General features: G+C 41.4%; 1 protein-coding gene across 8 annotated transcripts in view; it reads left to right on the top strand.

Annotated features, from left to right (window-relative positions):
- The window catches only part of DENND1A (DENN domain containing 1A), a 269,468-nt gene that overhangs the window by 53,829 nt on the left and 194,324 nt on the right, over positions 1-21,315 (top strand). For all 8 annotated transcript variants that reach the window (XM_081847502.1, XM_081847498.1, XM_081847500.1 and 5 more), the window contains exon 3: positions 12,037-12,080. In XM_081847502.1, the coding sequence (XP_081703628.1) occupies positions 12,037-12,080 (44 nt within the window). The remainder of the gene's footprint in view (positions 1-12,036; positions 12,081-21,315) is intronic.

Here is a 21,315-nt window from a genome sequence, read left to right as displayed (position 1 = left end):
ATCCTCGACCCATTTTCAATTCCCTGGCTGAGGGAAGGAGGTGCTCACCCAAGATTTGACGATACATGGTCCCGTCCATCGTCCCTTTGATGCGGTGAAAGTGTCTTGTCCCCTTAGCAGAAAAACACCTCCAAAGCATAATATGTCCCCCTCCGTGTTTGACAGTGGGGATAGTGTTCTTGGGGTCGTAGGCAGCATTCCTCCTCCTCCAAACACGGCAAGTTGAGTTGATGCCAAAGAACTCGATTTTGGTCTCATCTGACCACAACAGTTTCACCCAGTTCTCATCTGGGTCATTCAGATGTGCATTGGCAAACTGCAGACGGACCTGTACATGTGCTGTCTTGAGCAAGGGGACTTTGCGGGCTCTGCAAGATCTCAGTCCTTCACGGTGTAGTGTGTTACCAACTGTTTTCATGGTGACTATGGTCCCAGCTGCCCTGAGATCATTGACAAATTCCCCCTGTGTAGTTCTGGGCTGCTTCATCACTGTTCTCATTATTATTGAAACTCCACGAGTTGAGATCTTGCATGGAGCCCCAGACCGAGGGAGGTTGACACTTATTTTGTGTTTCTTCCATTTGCAAATTATTGCACCAACTGTTGTCACCTTCTCACCAAGCTGCTTGGCAATAGTCTTGTAGCCCAATCCAGCCTTGTGCAGGTCTACAATCTTGTCCCTGACATCCTCGGACAGCTCTTTGGTCTTGGTCATGGTCGCTATTTTGGAATCTGCTGGATTGATTGCTTCTGTCGACAGGTGTCTTTTGTACAGGTACTGTAACGAGCTGGGATTACAGGTAAGACCTCTTCCTTACAGCAGGTGCTTCTAATCTCAGCTCGTTACATACAGTGAAGATACCAGGTAGATCTCCTATTACACTTTCATATTGCTTGCACTATGTCAGCAAAGCAAATACTTTACTACTCCCAATTTTCTACAGGACTTCACATATTTTACAGCTGATACACCAGTCATAGGCAAACTCCGGCCCTCCAGGTGTTTGGGATTACAATTCCCAACATCCCTGACCACTGGTCCTGTTAGCTAGGGATGATGGGAGTTGTAGCCCCAAACATCTGGAGGGCTGGAGTTTGCCTATGCCTGTGATATACTCTGCAAAATGTATGTTCTCTTCTGTTTCAGTGCTTCTGTTTAAAAAAATGGCTGAGGAGTTGTTATTACAAAGTTTTTGATTCCTACTCTCCTCACATTTGTCCACCCACCTGTAAGTACTGCAAGGCATGGTGCTACGTTGATTTTTTTCTTGCACAAATTCCATTACGCGTTCATATTCTGATTCTAAAAGACATTTGATCAAAGAATGTCTGCTGGGCAGATAGTAAGATGGTTTTAGTAATTTAAAAGCTTCCTGCCAGTGTGCATTTCTTGACAGTGGCATTCCAGAAGAATATATTGGTCTTGCAAGAGCTTGGTCAATTTCCCCCCCTGATCTTAACGTGTCACCTTGCCTACAAATAAAGCTATTGAGTATTTTTGGGATGAAGTTGTTTACCGGAGGATGCTGACTGGGCAACCATTTGTGAAATTGCTGATGTTGCAGAAGGAGTAGAAAGGAGACTTCTGGAATGAGAACATTGGGGAAAGCAACTTGTACTTTCATCATTATGGTCCATTTTGCTGAGGAGGGAGAATAATTTTATAACTAGCTTGTGGGTAAACACTAAGCTACCGGTGATGGTGAAGCTACCGGCAATAGGACTTGGACACAGGCTACCTGAAAGTCTATATCTCCCTATATGAACTTGCCCAGGTGTTAAGAACCTCAGGTGAGTGTTTCTCTTGGTTCTATCAACATCAGATGCATGGTTGATGGTGACAATGGGCTAGTGCCAATTGGACTGGAGGCTGTGGCATGAATGGCCTCCTGCTCCTGTGCTTCTGTGCTGGTAATGGAGGAACAAACCTTGTGGCTAGTACAGAATTCCTGGTCACCTATGTTTGCTAGGTGAATTGTTTAAATATATATGGCTTAGATTAATAATAGATTTGTAGAGCTGGAAGGGACCACAAGTGTGGGGCTCAGACCCTTTACCCTGAGATTAAGAGTCTCATTCTCTACCAACTGAACCTACTTCCTCAAGGTATCTGCTCTCGGCAGATTCTGTGTTTTGATTGCAAGACTTAGTGTTTTAGACTTCAGAGGTCAAGTTTTGGGTTCTCAAACCTGGCAGAGCAACAAGTGAGCTTCGTGAAGATTCAGATCTTACATCCATGCACGTTTTGCCAAAGGCTGCCATGCTGACGGGTCCCCCCCCCCCCAAAAAAAATGTTGTTTCTGCCTGGAAGCCAAATCTTCCAATGCTGGCTATAGCTGATGGAGTCCAGCAGCATCTGGAAGGCTACAGGTGCCTATCCCTGATGTATAACTTGTATGGGCTTCCTTTTGTACAAGGAATTTCATAAATTCCGAGTGTAGTCATGTCCGTAACCTTCCTGTTTGCTAGGCAAGTTGTAGAACTGATACTGTGGAGGTTACAATTTCTGGGGAGGTTTGGCATGCAAGGACTTGAGTTGAAGGATCATTTGAGCAGAATAAAAAGTTTGGTTTATTTTTCCAGTGGCAAGCCTCTAGCTATTTTTTGCCCGTGTCAGCTCTCTAAATGTTCCCAGCACTATGGCCTGCTTACTGTATTTTCTAGTTGCAGGGCTGCTCTGAGCCATAGCTGACACACAAAGGCAAGCAATTGTTACTTTGTGCTTGCAGTGTCAACACTGCGTTGCAGACCACAGCACTGCATTAGTAATCAGCACACACTAAACAGTGGTTTGTAGGGACAGCCACATATAGGATTGGGTTTCACACTGAGCTGGACACACTGATTTCCCCTGTCAAGGACATACTGGGTTCAAAAAGATCAAATATAAGAGCCTCACTCATCTGACCAAGCGTCCCATCTCTTCCAGCATTTGGTTTCCAACTCTGGCCAACCAGATGACTTTGTGAAGCCCGGCCTAAACAGGGCATGAAGGCAGCAGCAATTCCCTGTGGTTTGTTCCCAGCACCCTGCTGCATATGGCCTCTTAGTGTGGATTTCCCATTTAGATACCGTGGGTAATATTGTTAGATGACTTCTTTGTGAATTTGTCTACGCCTCATCTTTTTAAAGCCTAATGGACATCACAGCAAAACTTGTAGACAATGACGTTTGAAAGCTCTCAGATATAGGTTCTGACATGTATAATAAGAGTTTCAGGGGCCAGTTTGTAATATGACGAAAGCAGCTCACGGCTGTCATCCACCCAAAATGTCACCTGTTATTTTTTTCCATCTCCTCCTTTTCTGATACCACATTTTCCTTTTTGTGTTGTCACATTTCTGCTTCTTTCTCTTGCTAGAGCAAAATGTCCTAAATGAAAGCTTTCTCTGTCAGGGTGAGATAACATTTTGTCAGGTAGAGGAGAGATTGGAGAACAGCGTTCTATACCTCTCTGAGCTCCGTGGTGGGAGGGCAGGATGAAAAAGCATGAGTGCTGCTCTTTGGGTGAACCCCCTTTCTATTGGATGTCAGCTGTACACTTTGAGTCTGTTTGTAGGTTAATTATGGTGGTGGCATAAAAGCATTTTCCAAGTTATTTGTATGCTTCTGGCAGCAAAGTCTCGTTTTTAAGCATTGGTGGGGGGTAGGAGGAGGTAATTGTAGAAATAAATACCGACCCACATGTAGGCGCACTTTTGCTTGCTTTCATTGACAATAGTTTATTATACAACAGCTGATGCATTTAGTATTTGTGGATTCCCTTAATTGATGACTGTACTAGTTTCAGAGCAGAGCTCTCGCAAGTGAAGACAATAGGTCAGTGTCTACTCTTCATGCATAAATAGCCGGAGACATGCCGATTGTGTCTGAAGGGTAGGATTCGTTGTTCCCGTGGAGTAGTAATCTTTCCCATGAATGGAGGCTTGGTCAGCCGGTCGAAGGTGGATTGTGCTTTTCCTTGTCCTGCATCCTGCTGGTTCAGAGGCTTGTGTTTGCATCAATTAAGTGCATGCGCAAGGAAGAACAGGGCCAGCGTTTCCTTTCACAATATGGGGATACTCTAAAATGTGCTGGAGCAGTGAGTTATAAAGCACATGTACTGTAGCTCTTTCTTGAAGATCTGGTTCTTACAATGCCAAATAAAACATAAGAAAAGTAAACAATTATCCCATTAATTTCAGAAGGCCTATTTTATTTTACTTTCTCTTACTTACAATTACCCCTCCCCCTTTTTGCCTCTGTTGTTGTGATCGGCCGTACGGAGGCTTGCAGCCTGCAACTGTACCAAACAGTTGGGAAGAAAGTAGGGTTTCATTTTGTTTCAGCAAGTACTAGAGTTTGTAGCATGTTTCTAGATTTTTTTGCGTAGAGTTGTAAGAATTCGAGTTTCTCTGCTCAGTTCTGTGTTTTGGAAAGGGAGGAGATACTGAGAGCAGGGTTAACCTATGATGATGTGGAGGAAGCCAGAATGGCTTGGCAAATGATCTTCTGTTGTATTCTCAGATGAGTCCCCTTTTTACACAGCCAGACCCGTCCCAAAGGCCTGGGGTGGGTGACAATAAGTTTTTAAAAAGACATATGGATAATGAAATCGAACTATGAACAGCTGTAAATAGCCAAGTGGTCACAGTTTTTATAGTTCCCAGCGAATTCAGATGGTAGTTTCATTTTTGTAAAGACTTACGAACATCAGTAATCATGTTATTTTACTGGTGTGTTGCACCTTGATGCAGGGAGAGGAGCCTTTAAAAGGTAAGCAGCATCACAGAGCCTCCAAATTCCAGCATGGAGAGATGCAGTTTTTCCGATATGGATGATCTTAAGCATTAAGCCACATTGTTGAAACTCTGGCTTTGTGGTTGAAGGGTGCACCAAAACATCTCTTCCAATTTGCTGAATTTTGGTATCCAAGTGACACGGAAATGGTCACAGAAAAGAGCAGTCACAAACATGCAGCGGATTCCCACCCTGTCAGCTGGAAAATTAAATCAGGTTCCAGTTTGGGATTAACACTGAGGCTGCAGGGAAGGGCAGGTAGTGTCTTAAATGGCATGAAATTGCAGAATGCGATTAAAAAACCCACAAATTTCTGCTTTAAGGTCTTTGTTAAGGATGTTTCCCTACCGCTGGGCATTAACAATGGCCTGCATTAACAAATATATTAACTGCATTTGGCAAATTAAAGCTCAGTTGGATATGTGATAAATAGTGGAAGGCACTAGGTCATGAACACACTAGATCTATTACTCCAAAAGAAGTTTATATAAGCAGTTTAATGCTGTTTTGCAGTCGTCCTGTCTCCAAAATGTGTTATATGAAGGAACAAAAGTCCAGTTTGAGGTGAAATACCACACACAAACTAGCCTGATCTAATTTTGATCCTTTTTTGAATGTTCAGGGTAAGCTATAAACCCTTTTAAAACCTGTAGATAAACTCTAAAAGACACACACAAGACAGCAGGGTCAGGGAAAGTAAGTAAGCTGAAATTTTCTTCTTAGTAAGCTTGCATAGGATTGTGTTGCATATACAGTGCTACCTCCAGTTGTGCACGGGATCCGTTCCAGAGCTCTGGTCGGATCCTGAGGAATGTGCAACTGGAGGTGCCTGTTCTGTGCATGTGTGCGGGGTGAAACCCGGAAAAATACTTCTGGGTTTGCTGCGTGCGTAACCTGAAGGATACGCAACCAGGGGTGTGCCTATCCACAGGTACCACTGTATAATGCAAAACTGGAATCCGGTATGTGAACAAAGTGAAGAGGCAAAGCACTGGCCACATAACTGAGAGGTTGCTAGTATTCCTTTATTTAAAACTAGAAAAGATTATTTAAAAGGAGAACAGAAGCCGGTCTGAATTTCAAAATTCAGCCACCAGATCTTGCCTCTGCCAGCTTATATAACCAGCATATTTTTATAATGCCGGAAGTATTCTGCCTCCCCAACTACCCACCCAAGAAAAGAATGAAACTGAAGGGACATTTTTGTATTCCCACTGGGGCAGTGAGCTAATTCATGTTTTACAGCATAAGAAAACAAAGCTTCTAATGGGAGACACAAATTGTTTTAAAATGTAGGCAGCCTTCTTAAATAAGCTGTAAATGCTTTATTGGTGCAAACCCCACATTTTGGAAAGATCTCATTATGGCTTTTCCATGGTAATTTCTAAATGCCGTAATTCCCCCCCCCCCCTTTTTTAAATTTTCCCAGTTATTCATATATGTGGTATGAAGCTTAGATATATTTAAAACTTTGTGGCACATCAGAAACATTTGTCTGCACTTCTCTCCCGGAAGAAGAAAAAACAGCCAAGAAAGATATCCTGGTTTTAATGGCTTTCCAAACCATTGTATAAGCATCACGTGGAGTTGGTCATCAGGGATGGAAAACCTGCAGTTCTCCAGACCTTGTTGGAGTACAGCTCCCTTCACCCTTGACCAATGGCAATGCTGACCGGGGCTGATGAATGTTAAGAATCCAGCGACAACTGAAGGGCCACAGGGTTCCTATCCTTGGTCTAAACAGAGATTTAAATTTATATATTCAATAATTGATGCTTTTGAATTCTGGTGCTGGAGGAGACTCTTGAGAGTCCCATGGACTGCAAAAAGAACAAACCTATCCATTCTGAAGGAAACCAGCCCTGAGTGCTCACTGGAAGGACAGATCGTGAAGCTGAGGCTCCAAGACTTTGGCCATCTCATGAGAAGAGAAGACTCCCTGGAAAAGACCCTGATGTTGGGAAAGATGGAGGGCACAAGGAGAAGGGGACGACAGAGGATGAGATGGTGGGACAGTGTTCTCAAAGCTACCAGCATGAGTTTGACCAAACTGCGTGAGGCAGTGGAAGACAGGAGTGCCTGGCTGCTCTGGTCCAGGGGGTCACAAAGAGTCAGACACGACTAAACAACAAAATAGAAGTTCACAGTTGCAAGCATATCCTTTCATGAAGATCAGCTTTCCCTAGTCTGGTACCTTCTAGATATTTTGGACTCAGGTTCCCATAAGCCTTGCCAGCACGCTCATGCAGTCCAGAACATCAGGAAGGCACCAGGTTGGAGAACGTTATAGAGAAAGAGCCCTGATTAAAAACTTGGGCATTGGTTTGATGAGGTCCTTTGCTGTGGAGATCCAAGCTGTCATACCACTGTACTGTTATTTTTTAAATGCCCTCTGAATATTCAGTATACTTAAAATATATTTAAACTTGTGGGCTTGCTTGTGGGCTTCCCAGAAGGATTCACCGGGGCTCTGCTTATCATCTTTTATCCATGCATCATTGAAGCTACCTTGTGTCTAGAATTAATGAATCAGTTTTAAACACAAACCTTCATTAGAACACCTTTTTCATTGAGCCCTGGGTTTTTGCATGCAGACACACATGTTGAATGCCCAGAGTTTTACTTGGAGACACTCTCATTGAATTTTGATTTGCTAGCTCCTCATAACATTGCGCTTCTTGCATCATCATGCTTTTGTTTTGTTTTTTTAAAGAATATTTATTAAAGTTTTCCAAAAAAAGAAACATCATCATGCTTTTGAGGGCCACCGTGCATAGCTTAACCTTAGAATTATTAACTTCACCTAAACTGGCTGGTGGTACCAAATCATCCTGGTTTTCAATGGGAAAATGTTTTTTCGCTTGTGTTATTTTGCACATTTATATCCCTCCTTTCCTCCAGGGAGCTCAAAGCGGCTTACATGCTTCTCTACCCATTTTGTCTTCAAAACAATCCTGTGCGGTAGGTCAGGCTGAGAGTGACCGGCCCAGTGAGCTGAGTAGGGATTTGAACCCTTTTCTCCCAGGCCCCTAGTCCAGCACTCTGGCTACTGCCAGACACTGTCTCTCTGAGGAGAGGAGCAGTTTCCCCACTCTCTTCCTCGGCTTGTAAAAGCCTCGGTTTGAGGGGTTTAGGAGCTGGGCCAAGAGCCAAGAGTCAGCACAGTGTGGTGCTGAGCGTATCAGAGTAGGACTTGAGGCACCCAGGTTCTAAACCCCACTAAACCAGAAAATCTGAAAATATGAGGGAGTTGACATTAGCCCTTTTGTTCTCTTTCAGCCTGACCTAGCTCACAGAATTGTTGTGAGGATAAAACGTGGTTGTGGGAATCATATCTTGGGCTCCCTGAAGGAAGAGGCGGGTAGGGGATTTAAATCCAGTAAATAAAAATTCTGTAAGATATTCAGGAGTTAGGAGGGGTAACACAACAAGCTCCCTTTTCCTTTAATAAGACCACTGTTAAAGTAAAGGGTATGTTTGCTGGTTGCTTTTCCCCAGTATTTACATCTTGCTCTTCAGCCATGAACGCCTTAGGGTGGCTCGCAATTAATAAAAAATGGCACAGTCCTTGTCCACATGCCACAAAAGAAAAAAAAGGGCTGGGAAGAGGAAAACAAGCAAACTGTTCTAATAGTACCTACCTGAAGCCTTTGAAAAAGCATAAGGGTTAGGAATATAATCATAGAATCATGCAGTTGGAAGGGGTCCCAAGGGCCATCTAGTCCAACCCCCTGCAATACAGGAATCTCAGCTAAAGCATCCTGGACAGGTGGCCACCCAACCCCTGCTTAAAAGCCTCCGAGAAAGGACAGTCCACAACCTCCTGAGGGACACCGTTCTACTGTCAAACAACCCTTACTGTCAGAAAGCTTTTCCTGATGTTGAGTCTGAATCTCCTTTCTTTATAACTTGAAGCCATTGATTCGAGTCCAGAACAGGAGAAAGCAAGTTTGCTCCATCTTCCATGTGACAGCCCTTGAGATATTGGAAGATGGCTGTCATATCTCCTCTCAGTCTCCTCTTGTTTTCTTGTTCAGTCTTGACTGCCTAGGTTAGTTCTGGGTGTGCTTCTTGCTAGCTTTAGTTTTTTCTTTTGATTGGTTTTTAAAATTATTGTACTTTGGAAGCTGACTTAGGTTGTATTTTCAAGGTAAGGGAGTCCTGTGGAACAGGGTCTTAGGCTTCTGTTCTTCTACATGGCTTGCATGGAGTGAAGGTTGCCAAGCAGCTCTGATGTGTACAGACCAAGTATTTGAAGAGGACATCCAATTCTTTATTGAGGTTGCATTGGTTCTGGTAGCTAAAGAAGTGTGCATGCACACGAAAGCTCATACCTAGAACTAACTTAGTTGGTCTTTAAGGTGCTACTGGAAGGAATTTTTTTATTTTGTTTTGGTGACTAAAGGAAGAGTAGGAGAGCAAGATGCACACTGACCTTTGTGTGGTAGGTTGTGCTGGATTGAGTGGGGAGTGGCAGGGAAAGGAAGTGTCCATCGTTGAATGACAGAGCACCTGCTTTTCACCCAGAAACTCAGGGTGCACCCTCTGGCATCTCCAGCATGAAGGATGTTGAGTAGCAGGGCTTCCTAGAGGCAGTTGGTTGACCACTGTGAGTTTAGAATGCTGGACTAGTTAAAACATTTAATCTGATTTACAAGAGCCCTTCTTATGTTGTTTTGGCTGCCCATGTAGGGCAGCTACAGAAGAAACCTCTACCCAAATGTTGGGAAGAAGAATATGCTTTGTAGCACATGGATGTGTAGCACAGATATGTTACTATGAAATAGGAGGAAGTCCCATTTCATAAAAGTAGAGGTATTGCAAAGATCCCCTATTCTGGAGTTCTGTATGGATTCCTATGTGTCCATCAGTGCACAAGTGCAAAGCTGGCTTCTCCATTCACTTCAATGGAGGGACAAAGGGGGTTCACAGAGTAGACTCACACAACTCACACTGTGTGTAAGTTGGGTGTGCCTAAACCAGGCATGTTCAAAGTCCGTCTCGGGGGCCTAATCCGGCACGCCGGCCTCTGTGGCAGTTTGGTTGGCCCTCATGGCCCTTCACTTCATCAAATCTGGCCCTCTTTGAAAAAAGGTTGGAAACCACTGGAACCCTTTGAATTCAGTAGGGTTGGGTATACTTCACTTTCACTGGACCGTCAATAGTCCATATGCTTTTCTGAAACCAGCTTGCTCATGCTACTCTCTGCAGACTGTTAACCGAAAGTGCTACAGTACAACACATATATTTTGCAATCTTTTATTTTTTTCTTTGGAAGCTGTAAGAGTAGAGTGGAAGATTTGAGTTAAAATATCTTGAAGGCAACTCCAGGGTTGACCACTAGAATAAGAAGCCAAAACAATGAAAGTTATAAAGAAGACTGGATACTGTTTACAGAATATATGGAAAAGCGTTATAAGCAGACAATTTACCTAGCAGGATGGCAAAATTTTCAGCAGAGTAAGAAATAAATAAAGTATATTAAAGTGGGGGCGATAGATGGGGTGAACTAAGAAAACACAAAGAAAAAAGGGGTTAAAAGGAACCATGGAAAGAGAGGATAGGAAGTCAAGGAATGTTTTCTGATTTTTTGTTGTTGATTATTTAAAATCTTTGGAAAGAAATACTTTTCTTCGTTGTATTGTTTTTGTTTATGCTTTGGAATGTTATCAGAAGAGCAAATAAATAAAATATGTAAAAAGTATATATTGAAGGCTAATCTATTTCATAGCTGATGATTGTGAGTCTAATATTCTGCCATCTTCTGGATAAGTTACTTTATGTCTTGATCACCTTCTTCCCCACCCTGTGCAAAGGCTCCCTCTCAAGTCCAAATGCACAACTGAAGGACTGTGATCAAACTTGCATCCACATGGAAAATTTAATAGCAGCTTCCATCAGTTAGCTTTCTTTCTTTCTTTCTTTCTTTCTTTCTTTCTTTCTTTCTTTCTTTCTTTCTTTCTTTCTTTCGTACCCTGACTGTACATCTTAAATACTTTGTTGAAAGCAAAGTATAGTTTAGTGAAAATTCTGCATCTGCTAACAATTGAACCTGCCAATTAACCAATTTATTAGCAAAACAAACTTTGCCTGTGAGGGAGCTAGAGTGGGTTTGTTTTTTTAAGTATATGATGTATACATCATAAAATTATTCTCTGCCCCACAAGCCTTAACTCTGTCAGAGGGGAGCAGTAATTGAGCAGTAAAGATTGTTTACAAATCCCTGCTCCCTCCATAATGATCAAAACTTGTGGAAACATTTTTTTGTTTGTTGCAGAAATGGAAAGCATCTGGTTAACAATACATCCTGCGTTGCAAGCCCAAAGAATTCAAAATGTGCTCACAATTGTGCCCAAATGTTGGTCTGACAACGGGCTCCCTGAATAAATGACAACTCCTTTGCAAAATTCAAGGCATCTAGTTTTTAATCTATTATTGTTGTAATTATAATTACACTGATAATACGGAACCTGGCAATCCTGGAAACACTGTTAGGAAAAGCAGATGGCCGCAACAGAGTTGTTTTGAGATGGTTTGTCATAGAAATTATTTCTGTCTGGGTTTTGTTTTTTGTTGCTTCTGTTCCATTTTGTGCAATTGAACTTGTTCAGAACTACTGCTTCTTATGTTGAACTACCATGTTTATCCCGAGAAACGATGGCGGGAGAACTTGTGGCTTTTTTGGGGAGTGAGGGATGTTACTGGCATAATGAAGGCTTAAAACTAGGGCTTCCTAATGTTAAAGTAGTTCAGTGCCACTTTAATTAGATATTTACGAATGATGATCCCTCCCACTTCAATTTTTAAATAGTCCGCTTTCCCTTCTACCCACACACTTGAGTAAGATGGGGGAAAGCTATGATTGGGTCCCACTGAATTCTGCTGATGGGTTGCCTTTCCCCCACTTAAAGTCCAGTCCTGTAGTTGACTAAAGAGGTGTCTGATTAAAAATAAAGAGTCTAAGCACGAGTCACACGTAGCTGGCAATTTGCACCTGGTTAGGTTTTTGCATTAGATAACAGCCTAAAGTTAACAGTAGCATCAGGTCTCTCTAATTTCCTTTTTGTCTTTCTGGAAAGAGGGTAAAAGGAGAGCCTCGAGGATTCCTTACTTCCTCTTATCAGTGGCTCAGCCTCAGCTGCCCTTCTTGGATCCCCTGCCAGGGCTGCTATCATCTTCTGATCAAATATTAATGTGTGATTCTCTGCTTGCTCACTAATCCAAAGCCAATTAATATTATCTGTCAATTATTTACAGATCCTGAGGTGCGGAGGCAGTTCCCAAAGGACTACAGTGACCAGGTTTGGAATGCGTAATTAATTTTTTACATGACAAAATTCATTTCAGGGTTGTTCAACGTATTATAGCTGTTCTTTTCCCCTTAAAAAACACAAAACAAAATAGAACGCATGGGGGGGGGGAGGGAAAGGGAATTGTGATTAGAAACTTAAGATTTTTTTTAAAAAAAATGTATACACAACATGTAAAACCTGCATGATAAACTTGAATAGATGGTTTTGGTTCTCAATAAGGCTTTCCCAATTTCAGAATCTATTTTGAGAAAGCAAATTCATGAATTTCACTCCTTTTTTAAAAAAAAAAAAAAACTTACTTTGCCTTGGAGATGCTTCAGGCTGCTGTTAGTTTTAGGGTTTATGAGTTTACTTGGCATCACATCACTTTTTAAAAATTTCATGGTCACATCAAATCTGGCAGAATGATGGAATATAAAAAGGGGAGGGAGTGACTGCATGTAAAATGCCGTGGGAATTTTGCAATTAGTGCTCAGAGCAGAGGGGAAAGGGAACAGACCCTGCTTTGCAAAATTCGTGTGGATGGCTGTGGTAACTGAAAGCTACTGCTGATCTTGATGGCTTCTTCCTCTTTCAAATGCATCTTGTTATAGAGTAATGTTGAGAGGGAGGGAGGGAGGGAGGGAAGTTTTATTTTTGCTCCATCGGTGTACTTAGTACACTCTAGTTGTTTTTGCTAGGAAGCTCTCCCTTTGGGAAGGGGTTTCGTGTTCAGCCATTGCAAGTCTGGGTTGAAAATCGATCTCTGGACCAAATTCTCCTAATTGTTACAACCCTGAAAAATTTCCATTCAGCTGGGTGCGGTGAAGTTTGCACAGAAAGGCTCCCGTAATAGTCGTTATCAGGTTTTAGTTACATTTTCTTACGGGAGTGTTTGATTCTGATCCTTTTCCTTCCTTCCCTCCCACATTTAAAAACGTTTCTGTTCCGTGGAAGGTGCAGCGGTGTCTCCCGCCTGCTGCTGAGCACGTCCCAGCGTGGGCCCCTCAGGGCAAACAGACCTTGTCTTGTAATGGTGTGTGCAGCGGACGGGACAATAGTCGCCCCTGATGCCTGCAGTCCTGGAGAGCCCCTGTAGTATTAATATAATTCTTTTAAAAAAATAACACCCCCCGGCATATTGCTTGAGTGCTTTTTGTTGCAGTTTTATAGTGCCTGTCCCCCCCCTCGTACTTGCACCATAGTGTTGAGGTGTGCAACAAAGCATCCTTTTGTAAACACACAAGTCCTCATTGCCATCTCGTGCCAATAATCTGTTAATAAATAGCTCCCTAAGTACACTCTGCAGCGTTGGGCCACAATGTGTGCTGAAAGAGCCGCTAGTCTATCATATGAAATGTAGTCGGATTAAGGGTCCCTCCGAGCTGTTGCTGTCTCTTGTGCCTGTGATCTATGGATTATAGGACTGTCTCATACATAAAATATTTTTCCTTTTTGTAAAACAACAACAAAAAAGGAGAGAAATCTTAGTATGCTGTAAACCACCTCTGAACAAACGCAGCACAACCTACAGAAATCCAAAGATGCAAAGCTAATGTGCTGCTGGAACTTCCCTGATCTTTTTATTCAGCTCGTGCTTTTAAAAGATCTTTAAACAAACAAACAAACAAAAAGAAATGTGGACAATCAGTTCAGGAGGTGGGGAAGGTAGCAGACTTCTCAACCTTAAACACACTAATTTCAGGTTCACAGCGACCTTACTTTTGGTGCCTTTTTAAGGGGCTGGAAGAACGTAAACTGCGTTTAAGCCTTGAGGTGACACCAGGCGCTTGTGTGAACAAAACTAAGCAAGACTTATGGTCAGCATACCGTTTCTGAATGCTTGTGAAAGCGATTCGGAAGCAGAAGATGGCCATTTCTAAACAAAATGAGGATTCTTTAATTTAGTTAACAAATGTGGCAAACCTAAATGCCACATTTCTGAAGGTGTCAAGTATGTGTTGTTCGTTAGCAGAGGGTGGAAAGTTGAACGGCAAACGCACTGCAGGGTTTCTTTTTATTATTTAGGCTCGGTCTGCAGCAAAGGTGGGAATGAAGTTGAAGTTTTAGGTGTGGTGGCCTTTTGAAAAAAAATATCAAATTACTGTGGGGGTTTTTTCCCTTGTAGCATACCTTTAAAAACAAAACGGTTCCTTTTGGTTTTATGTGATGCATGTGCAACTTGTACACAAATGTTTCTTGCTGACAATCCAAATCCGCGAGGAATATTGTGAGTTAAATCAACACAAGGCAATTCTCTCATTAGTACGAAAAAGCCCAAGTTCTACCCCCCCCCACTTCCCCAGTCTAAATTCTTGGCACTTGTTTTTACATACAGTGTGTTTCCCATGTAGGCAGCGCATCTGATCAGAGCCCTTGCTGCCGCTGGATGTTTTATTCTGTGTGTTCTTTGTACCTAACAGTAAAAGAATCTGTCACAAATTATTGTGGCTCCCAGCTTTAGAAACCTGAGAAAAAAGGGAGGTTAGACTGACATCTGTGGCTGAATAATGATGGGCAGCCTTTTGGCTCCCCTTGAGCCACAAAGCTAGCATTGCCTTTAGAGAGGAAAAAGGAGTATAAGAAGAAAGGGGGGAGTGATAAAAGGAGGTTACAAATCTGTGGTCCTGGAGATGTATTACTGTTGGGCCAGTTGTCTGCATGGCACGATAATCCGTTTTGATCTCCTGTCTTAATTGTCTGCTAAAGACAAATGGGCAGTAAAAGTTCATCAGTTTCATCTCTCGCTCTCTTTTTTGCTTCTCATTTAGAGGCAGAATAAATGATCCGTCACTACAGAAAGAACTCCTTTCTTTTCCGACACGGGCGGAAATGCAGGACCCCAACACATTTTTATTAAAATATTTCTCCCTCATTATTTCAGCCCCCTCAGCTCTGATAGATCTCGCTGTTTCATGAAAAATGTAATCTGAAATGTAAATAAGGGGTTTGGTACAAAGGGAGGAAGTAATGAGCCGACTAGCCACATTGCTGGAATCTTGATTGTAATTACCCACCAAGGTGGACACCCCTGCTTGTCCTCCCCCACCCCTGTTGGTCAGACCACAATAGTAAAAGTGACTTAAATCTGTAAAAAACCTATTCCAGTCCTTGGGATTTTATTTTCAAAGGTCATATGCATCATATAGGAGGGGGCATCCGAGGGAGAACTAGTGATTTCTTCTAATTTTTTGGTAACAGAATCAATCATTTTAGAGGACTATGCTTTCATGTTGGCCGTTGTTTATAGCATGTCCAAAATTAATAACTTGTTTTTCAAACATGTTCAGCTAGCGCCCTTCTCCCTCTTTTTTTATTTTTAAAAAAGGTGTGTGCTAAATTTTGGTGTAGATGTTTTGCACGCTGGCTTTGGTGAAAGTCGTGTATAATTATCACAAGGGTTGTGGTCTCTTTCTACCATCTTACATAATATATCCCATATGCTAGAAGACATGTTCTAAATTGCTGAAATAATTTTAGCGACATTTTTGTCATTCTTGAAGTCTATACTTTAGATTCTCAAGCAGATAAAAGGTTTAAAATAATTTTCAGCCCCTCTGTTCCTAAAGAAAATTCTAAATAACCTCTGCAGTTAGAAAAAAGGCTCCTTTGTGAGGAAATGCAAGCAAACACAAATGTGGATGGTTAATAAATAAAGTGTGTTTAAAGAACCAAATTAATTTTTTGTCTCAATTCCCCCCATATAACTTTTAATTTGAGGTTTTAATGATTCTATATTTATTATACCTGTTCCTGAAGATGAACACCAGCAAAGCTTTACCCTTGGGTTCTCTGATCTGATTCATATACATGAACCAGTCAGATTTAACATGCGCTTAAAATCTATCCCTACTGAAATTAGCAAGACCTAAAAGTCCTTGCATTGTGGTCAACTGCACATTTGGGCCTTTACTGTAATCTCTACATGGGTAAACCATGGCAGGTAGCAGTGAGTGAAGACTTTTAAGCCACTTAAAATGACTCAAAAACTACTTTTTAAAAAAGTTGTAATCAAGATTAAAGTTTAAGAATATTATTATTTTGGTGTGAATGACATAATGAACGTGGAGTAAAAGTGGAATTATTAGGGCATTCTGCTATATTAGTTTTTTGCATAATCTCTAGTATTAGAGCCTCCTCTCTTCTGCAATTCTTTTATTGGGCATTGTGTGTGTGTGTTTGTGCGCGCACACACACACACACACACACACACACACAAAAAGCTTTGATTTATATGCTCCATCTGCTTAGTAGGCATATGATGACAGACGTTCTGTGTATAATTTGATCAACTGTTGTATGAAGGTGCTCCTTCAGAATGGGTACTTCAGTGTTCTTTGCAGGTATTCCCCCTCCTTTTCCATGGGCACAGAAACAGTGGCTGTAATGAATCCTTACACATTTATATGGAAACCGTAAACTTTATATGGGCCACTTTATATAGAAACTAAGAGCCTTTCTTGTACAAGCTCCATAACCCATGTAAGAAACATGGCTGTGGTGGTGATGGTAAAAAATTAAAGAGGAATATCCTTTTCGTTACCACGTTGCAAACTGATTTGGAGAACGTTTGCGTTGCGTTGGTTGTATGTGCGTGGTGTAAAACTTGCAACCTCACGGCCATGTGTGCTGGAAGCCTGCCTCTACCATGAGAGAGTGGGACGTAGCCTTGCCATGGGAGAAGTTGGGTGCCATTGCAGACAGCAAAGTGTGGAAATGGTTTTGACCCAGGAAGGACAACCCACTGAACAATTTCCTACCTACAATCTCCCACCTTCTTATCTCCTTTAGAATGTTACGTAAGCCTCTCTGGGAGCCTTTTTGGCTGGAGAGCAGGATACAGATGTTGTAAATGAATGAATGAATGAATGAATGACTAAATGGGACCTATGCACAGACAGTTCATTCCAGTGAAGCTTATTCACAAGAGAGTTTGGATTGATTGTACACCTTCTAATTAGCATGACAAGCCCTTTGGATTCTATCCACCCCCAGCTCAGTTGTGCCTTGGGTCAGCAGTTATTGCAGTTATTGATTGCATAAAAAGTTTCTCCATTATTTCTCTATTTGTAATGTATAGATAGACTGTTGTGTAAAGTACCTAATGCATCGTTAGGTGCTTTATATGGAATAATTATAAATCATTCAGTATGTGTAATCCAGTCATATTCAGGTTGAGGGCATCTGTGTCTGTAGATTTACGATGCAAAAAAGTCAAACAAATAGTCCATGGCTGTGTGCGTAATTATTTTTGGAATTTCGTTTGATCATAGGAGTCCTTGTACTTGATCCTCATTATGGTAAAAGTAGGAGTCAGGGTGGGGAGCAGGGAGGATGAAGTTCTAAGAACTGAATTGTTGGCCTTGAACCTGGCTTGTAGCTGCTCCTTCAGGAGATGAGAAAACCGCTTCATGAATGGATGAAATTAGGCAACTCCTTTAGTATTGCAATATGTCAGTGGGACAACATAATGATGAGTATTGTGACGAAGAACCAAGTCCTCTGTTTTCTCCCTCTCCACCACCCTGCATGTGTAGAGATGGTTCACTCTGAAAGCTACAATCCAAGCCATAGTTGGCCTATACAATTGACATTTCATCGAAGTCATCACAAGGGTGAAGCTGGTATGGTTCATTAAGTAGTTCAGAACTTAAAATAGATGCTTTGGAGTGTGATTCTTGGAGGCAGAGCTAATTAAATCTCAGCACAACTTCTTACATGTAGTTACCACCCCCCCATTTTATCCCCTACCCTCCTTCTATCCTGGTGGCTCAGAACAGATTATGGTAATCATGCACAAGTCCTAGTCCCCTGCTCCCAAAGGCCCAACTATTATCATCACTGTGCATGAGTGAAACACCAGAAACATTAGGTTTTTTCTTACCTTAAAAACAACAACTTGTTTGATTATAAAAGGACCCAAACCTCCTGCTGGGTCACTTTTACTATCTCTGTTCCGGAGGAGCACCTATCAAGATGATGTGTTTGACTTCCTTCTCTCGGTTGATCAATTGATCTGTTGTCCATATTTTCTGACTCCAAACCTCTGCCAAGCCATTTTCTATAAATACCAGGCAGAGGTAGATGTTTTTTTGCTTCTTATCTGGGACCATTGTCTTCCTTATTCCCACCAAAAAGGAGGGAAGGAATCCTAGATAGTTATAATCTTTCCACCAGCTCACTGATGGAGAAATTAGAATGGGAACACCAAAGGACCCATTGCCTTTTGTCTGAATGCCTGCTTTTGTGTAGAAAACAAGCATTGGTGTTCTTCCCTGCCCCCTTTAAGAGTGTGTATACAGTATATAGCTTTTCAAAAAGCGTGGTTCACTTCCAGAAGCAATGCTGGTACTAGACTTGCCACTTAGATTTCGAGGAACCCCTTTTAAGGCTCATTCCTTTGTGAATTTAAGTCAGATTCTGACCCAAGGCCTAGTGGGCATCCAAGTTGCTTTCCTTATTCTCTTCTTGTCTCTTTTTTTTTTTTTTAAAGACCTGTTCCGATGGTTGTCAGAATATGCTGCCTCCATAACAGCAGTACATTGATCATGTGGGGGGGTTTGAAGCTTCCTAGAATGTCTCCAGAACTTAATATCAGTCACCTTCATTTGATAAATCAAGTTTCATTTTGAGAAGGAGGAACTACTCTCTGCTCCCCCTCTCCATGCTGTGTAGAATTGTATAGTCCCATATCTGCATATAGCAGGCAAATGCAATACTGGTGACCATTGACAGCAATGGATGAGATATTGAGACATCTACTGTAGGAGGAGCATGTGGGGCTGTGTGAGTGCATGTGCAAGGATTAACAGCCTTGAGGCTATGTGGGACCTGCTAAAATGCATGCTTTATACACACAGACAAACAGTTGTGCTTCAGATATACACAGGAAAAGGTACTTTGCATCTCAAAAGGCTGATTAAATTATTCAGAAATAAAATATGATTTAAAGTTGTAATTGGCATAATTAAGGAATTTTAAATAGCTGGTGAATAACTGCTGTATAATACCATCACCATAAGGCTGCCAAAAAAGGCCACTTCTGGCAGTTCCCCAGCATATTTTTTTTTCTGATAGCTTGCGAGATTTAAGGCAAAATGGAGATTTCTCAGATTTCCTTCTGCAACGTGTAGGTTTTTTTTTTTTATTGAGCAGTGAATTAATCAGCTAAAGGTTTTAAAAAGTACCTGTAATAAATTTGGTGAGGCTAAAATGGAAGGGTGTGTTGCTGTGCAGACTACCAAAAACCCCGGTTCCCTTAAGTGCTGATTCAGGGGAGATAAATGAGAAACTTTATACGTACTGCTCTTTTCCCAGTTAGCTTTTGATGGTGAAACTCCAGTAGCTTTCCCTCTGGTACTGGAAACCACAGATAAATAAAACTACGGTACTTGGTAGAAATCAAGGTTGCATCTTCTAAAACTCATTCTTCAGCAATGCTGATTGGATTTGATCTTGTTCCCAAATAAGCTACTTTGGGGTTGTTGTTGTTGTTTTACTGAAAAAAGAAAATCTTGTCGATCAACGAAGCAATTCTTAAGAAAGGCGTTTTCTTCCAGCCAATTCTCTTTACCAGATTGGAAGGTCTACCTCTTTCAGAAGATGTCCCTTTAAGAACTGGCATTTTCTTATTCATATATTTCATATATTTATATACAGCTTAAAACCAGAATGGTCTTTGTGAGGTTTACATATATGCACACAGACAGTACTAAAAGAGTACAATATCAGATCAATAAAATCCCTCCAAAAGCGAAACGCCCCCCCCCCCGACAAAAAAGCACAAAAACCCCCACCACACTTTAAAAGCATGTTTAGAAACAGGAAAATGACTGCTAGGTATCTCCAAGGTGTATAGAAGCAGCCATCCGACTGCACCTTCCCCTCCCCACTCACCAGGTGTATTTTGTTATGCCATATGTCTTCAGTTGTTTCTGTTTAAACTATTTATTTGTGTTTTAGATCTTGTTTTTATTTTTGTGACCTTCCCTGAGATCTTTTGATAAAGGATGGTATATAAATCTAATAAATAAAATAATAAAAATAACAAATAAATAAATGTAGGCAATTAAAAGCCTAATGACTACCGTATTTTTTTGCTCTATAAGACTCACCTTTTCCCTCCTAAAAAGTAAATGTGTGTGCGTCTTATGGAGCGAATGCAGGCTGCGCAGCTATCCCAGAAGCCAGAACAGCAAGAGGGATTGCTGCTTTCACTGCGCAGCGATCCCTCTTGCTGTTCTGGCTTCTGAGATTCAGAATATTTTTTTGTCTTGTTTTCCTCCTCCAAAAACTAGGTGCGTCTTATGATCTGGTGCGTCTTATAGAGCAAAAAATACTGTAATTACCGGTAATTAAATATTGGGACAGTAGGTAACAGTGGTGTGTAACTATTTTCACATTTTGAGGTTGGTGGGAGGAGTATACATGCCAGTCTTTGCTAAACAGAATATCCTTTACAAGCTTTCAGTTTTCCACCTCTTGGCACCAAAGCTTGGCACTGATTGGACATTTTGTATGTAAGAGAGATCCTGCCCTCCTTGACAATGCAAGTCCATTTTGCCCAACGTTTTGATTGAGGTAATCCCTGAGTACCTTGCAAGAAGAGGCCAAATATAGTCGCCATTGAAATCTTGCAAGTGTAGTTCTCTTACAAGTTGTTGGAGGGGCACTTACTATTCCTAAAAGGGGAAATAAGAATTAGGCTGGAATGTCTGAATGTTTTTTGGTTGGCCAGGTGCCACTGCGTTGAATTGGTTGGATTTCCTTTCTTCTTTAGTCCAATTACGTACACTTAAATCAATACATCAGTGAAATTTGTGTGTCTTTCTGTCTGCTGAGGCAATTGTGTTGTTTGGGCAAAAGAAGCTGTATCCTAGAACAGTGTTTTGTTATCCTTGGGTTTGATATGCTTTGCACTTATTCCAGCAGCTTTGAGACTGATGTTTTATGTGAACATTTTACTGCTATAACTGTTAATATTTTTTATATATGCAGTACAAACTGAAAGCATTTGCTGATGACTTAGTATTGACTTTACAGGAGCCAGAATCTAGTACCAAAAGGGTACTGGAACTGATTCAAGAATTTGGACAGGTAGCAGGCTTTAAGTTGAACAAAATGAAAACTAAGGTCTTAGAGAAAAATTTAACTGTGAATGAGCGAGAGAAGTTCCAGAAAGAGACAGGATTAACATTGGTTAAGAAAGTGAAATATTTAGGGGTTAACATGACTGCCAAGAATG

The sequence above is a fragment of the Podarcis erhardii genome, assembly GCF_964252035.2.
Source record: "Podarcis erhardii genome assembly, chromosome: Z".
NCBI lineage: Eukaryota > Metazoa > Chordata > Lepidosauria > Squamata > Lacertidae > Podarcis > Podarcis erhardii.
The sequence above is the reverse complement of the archived record's forward strand: the minus strand, read 5'-3'. Positions and strand labels throughout refer to the sequence as shown.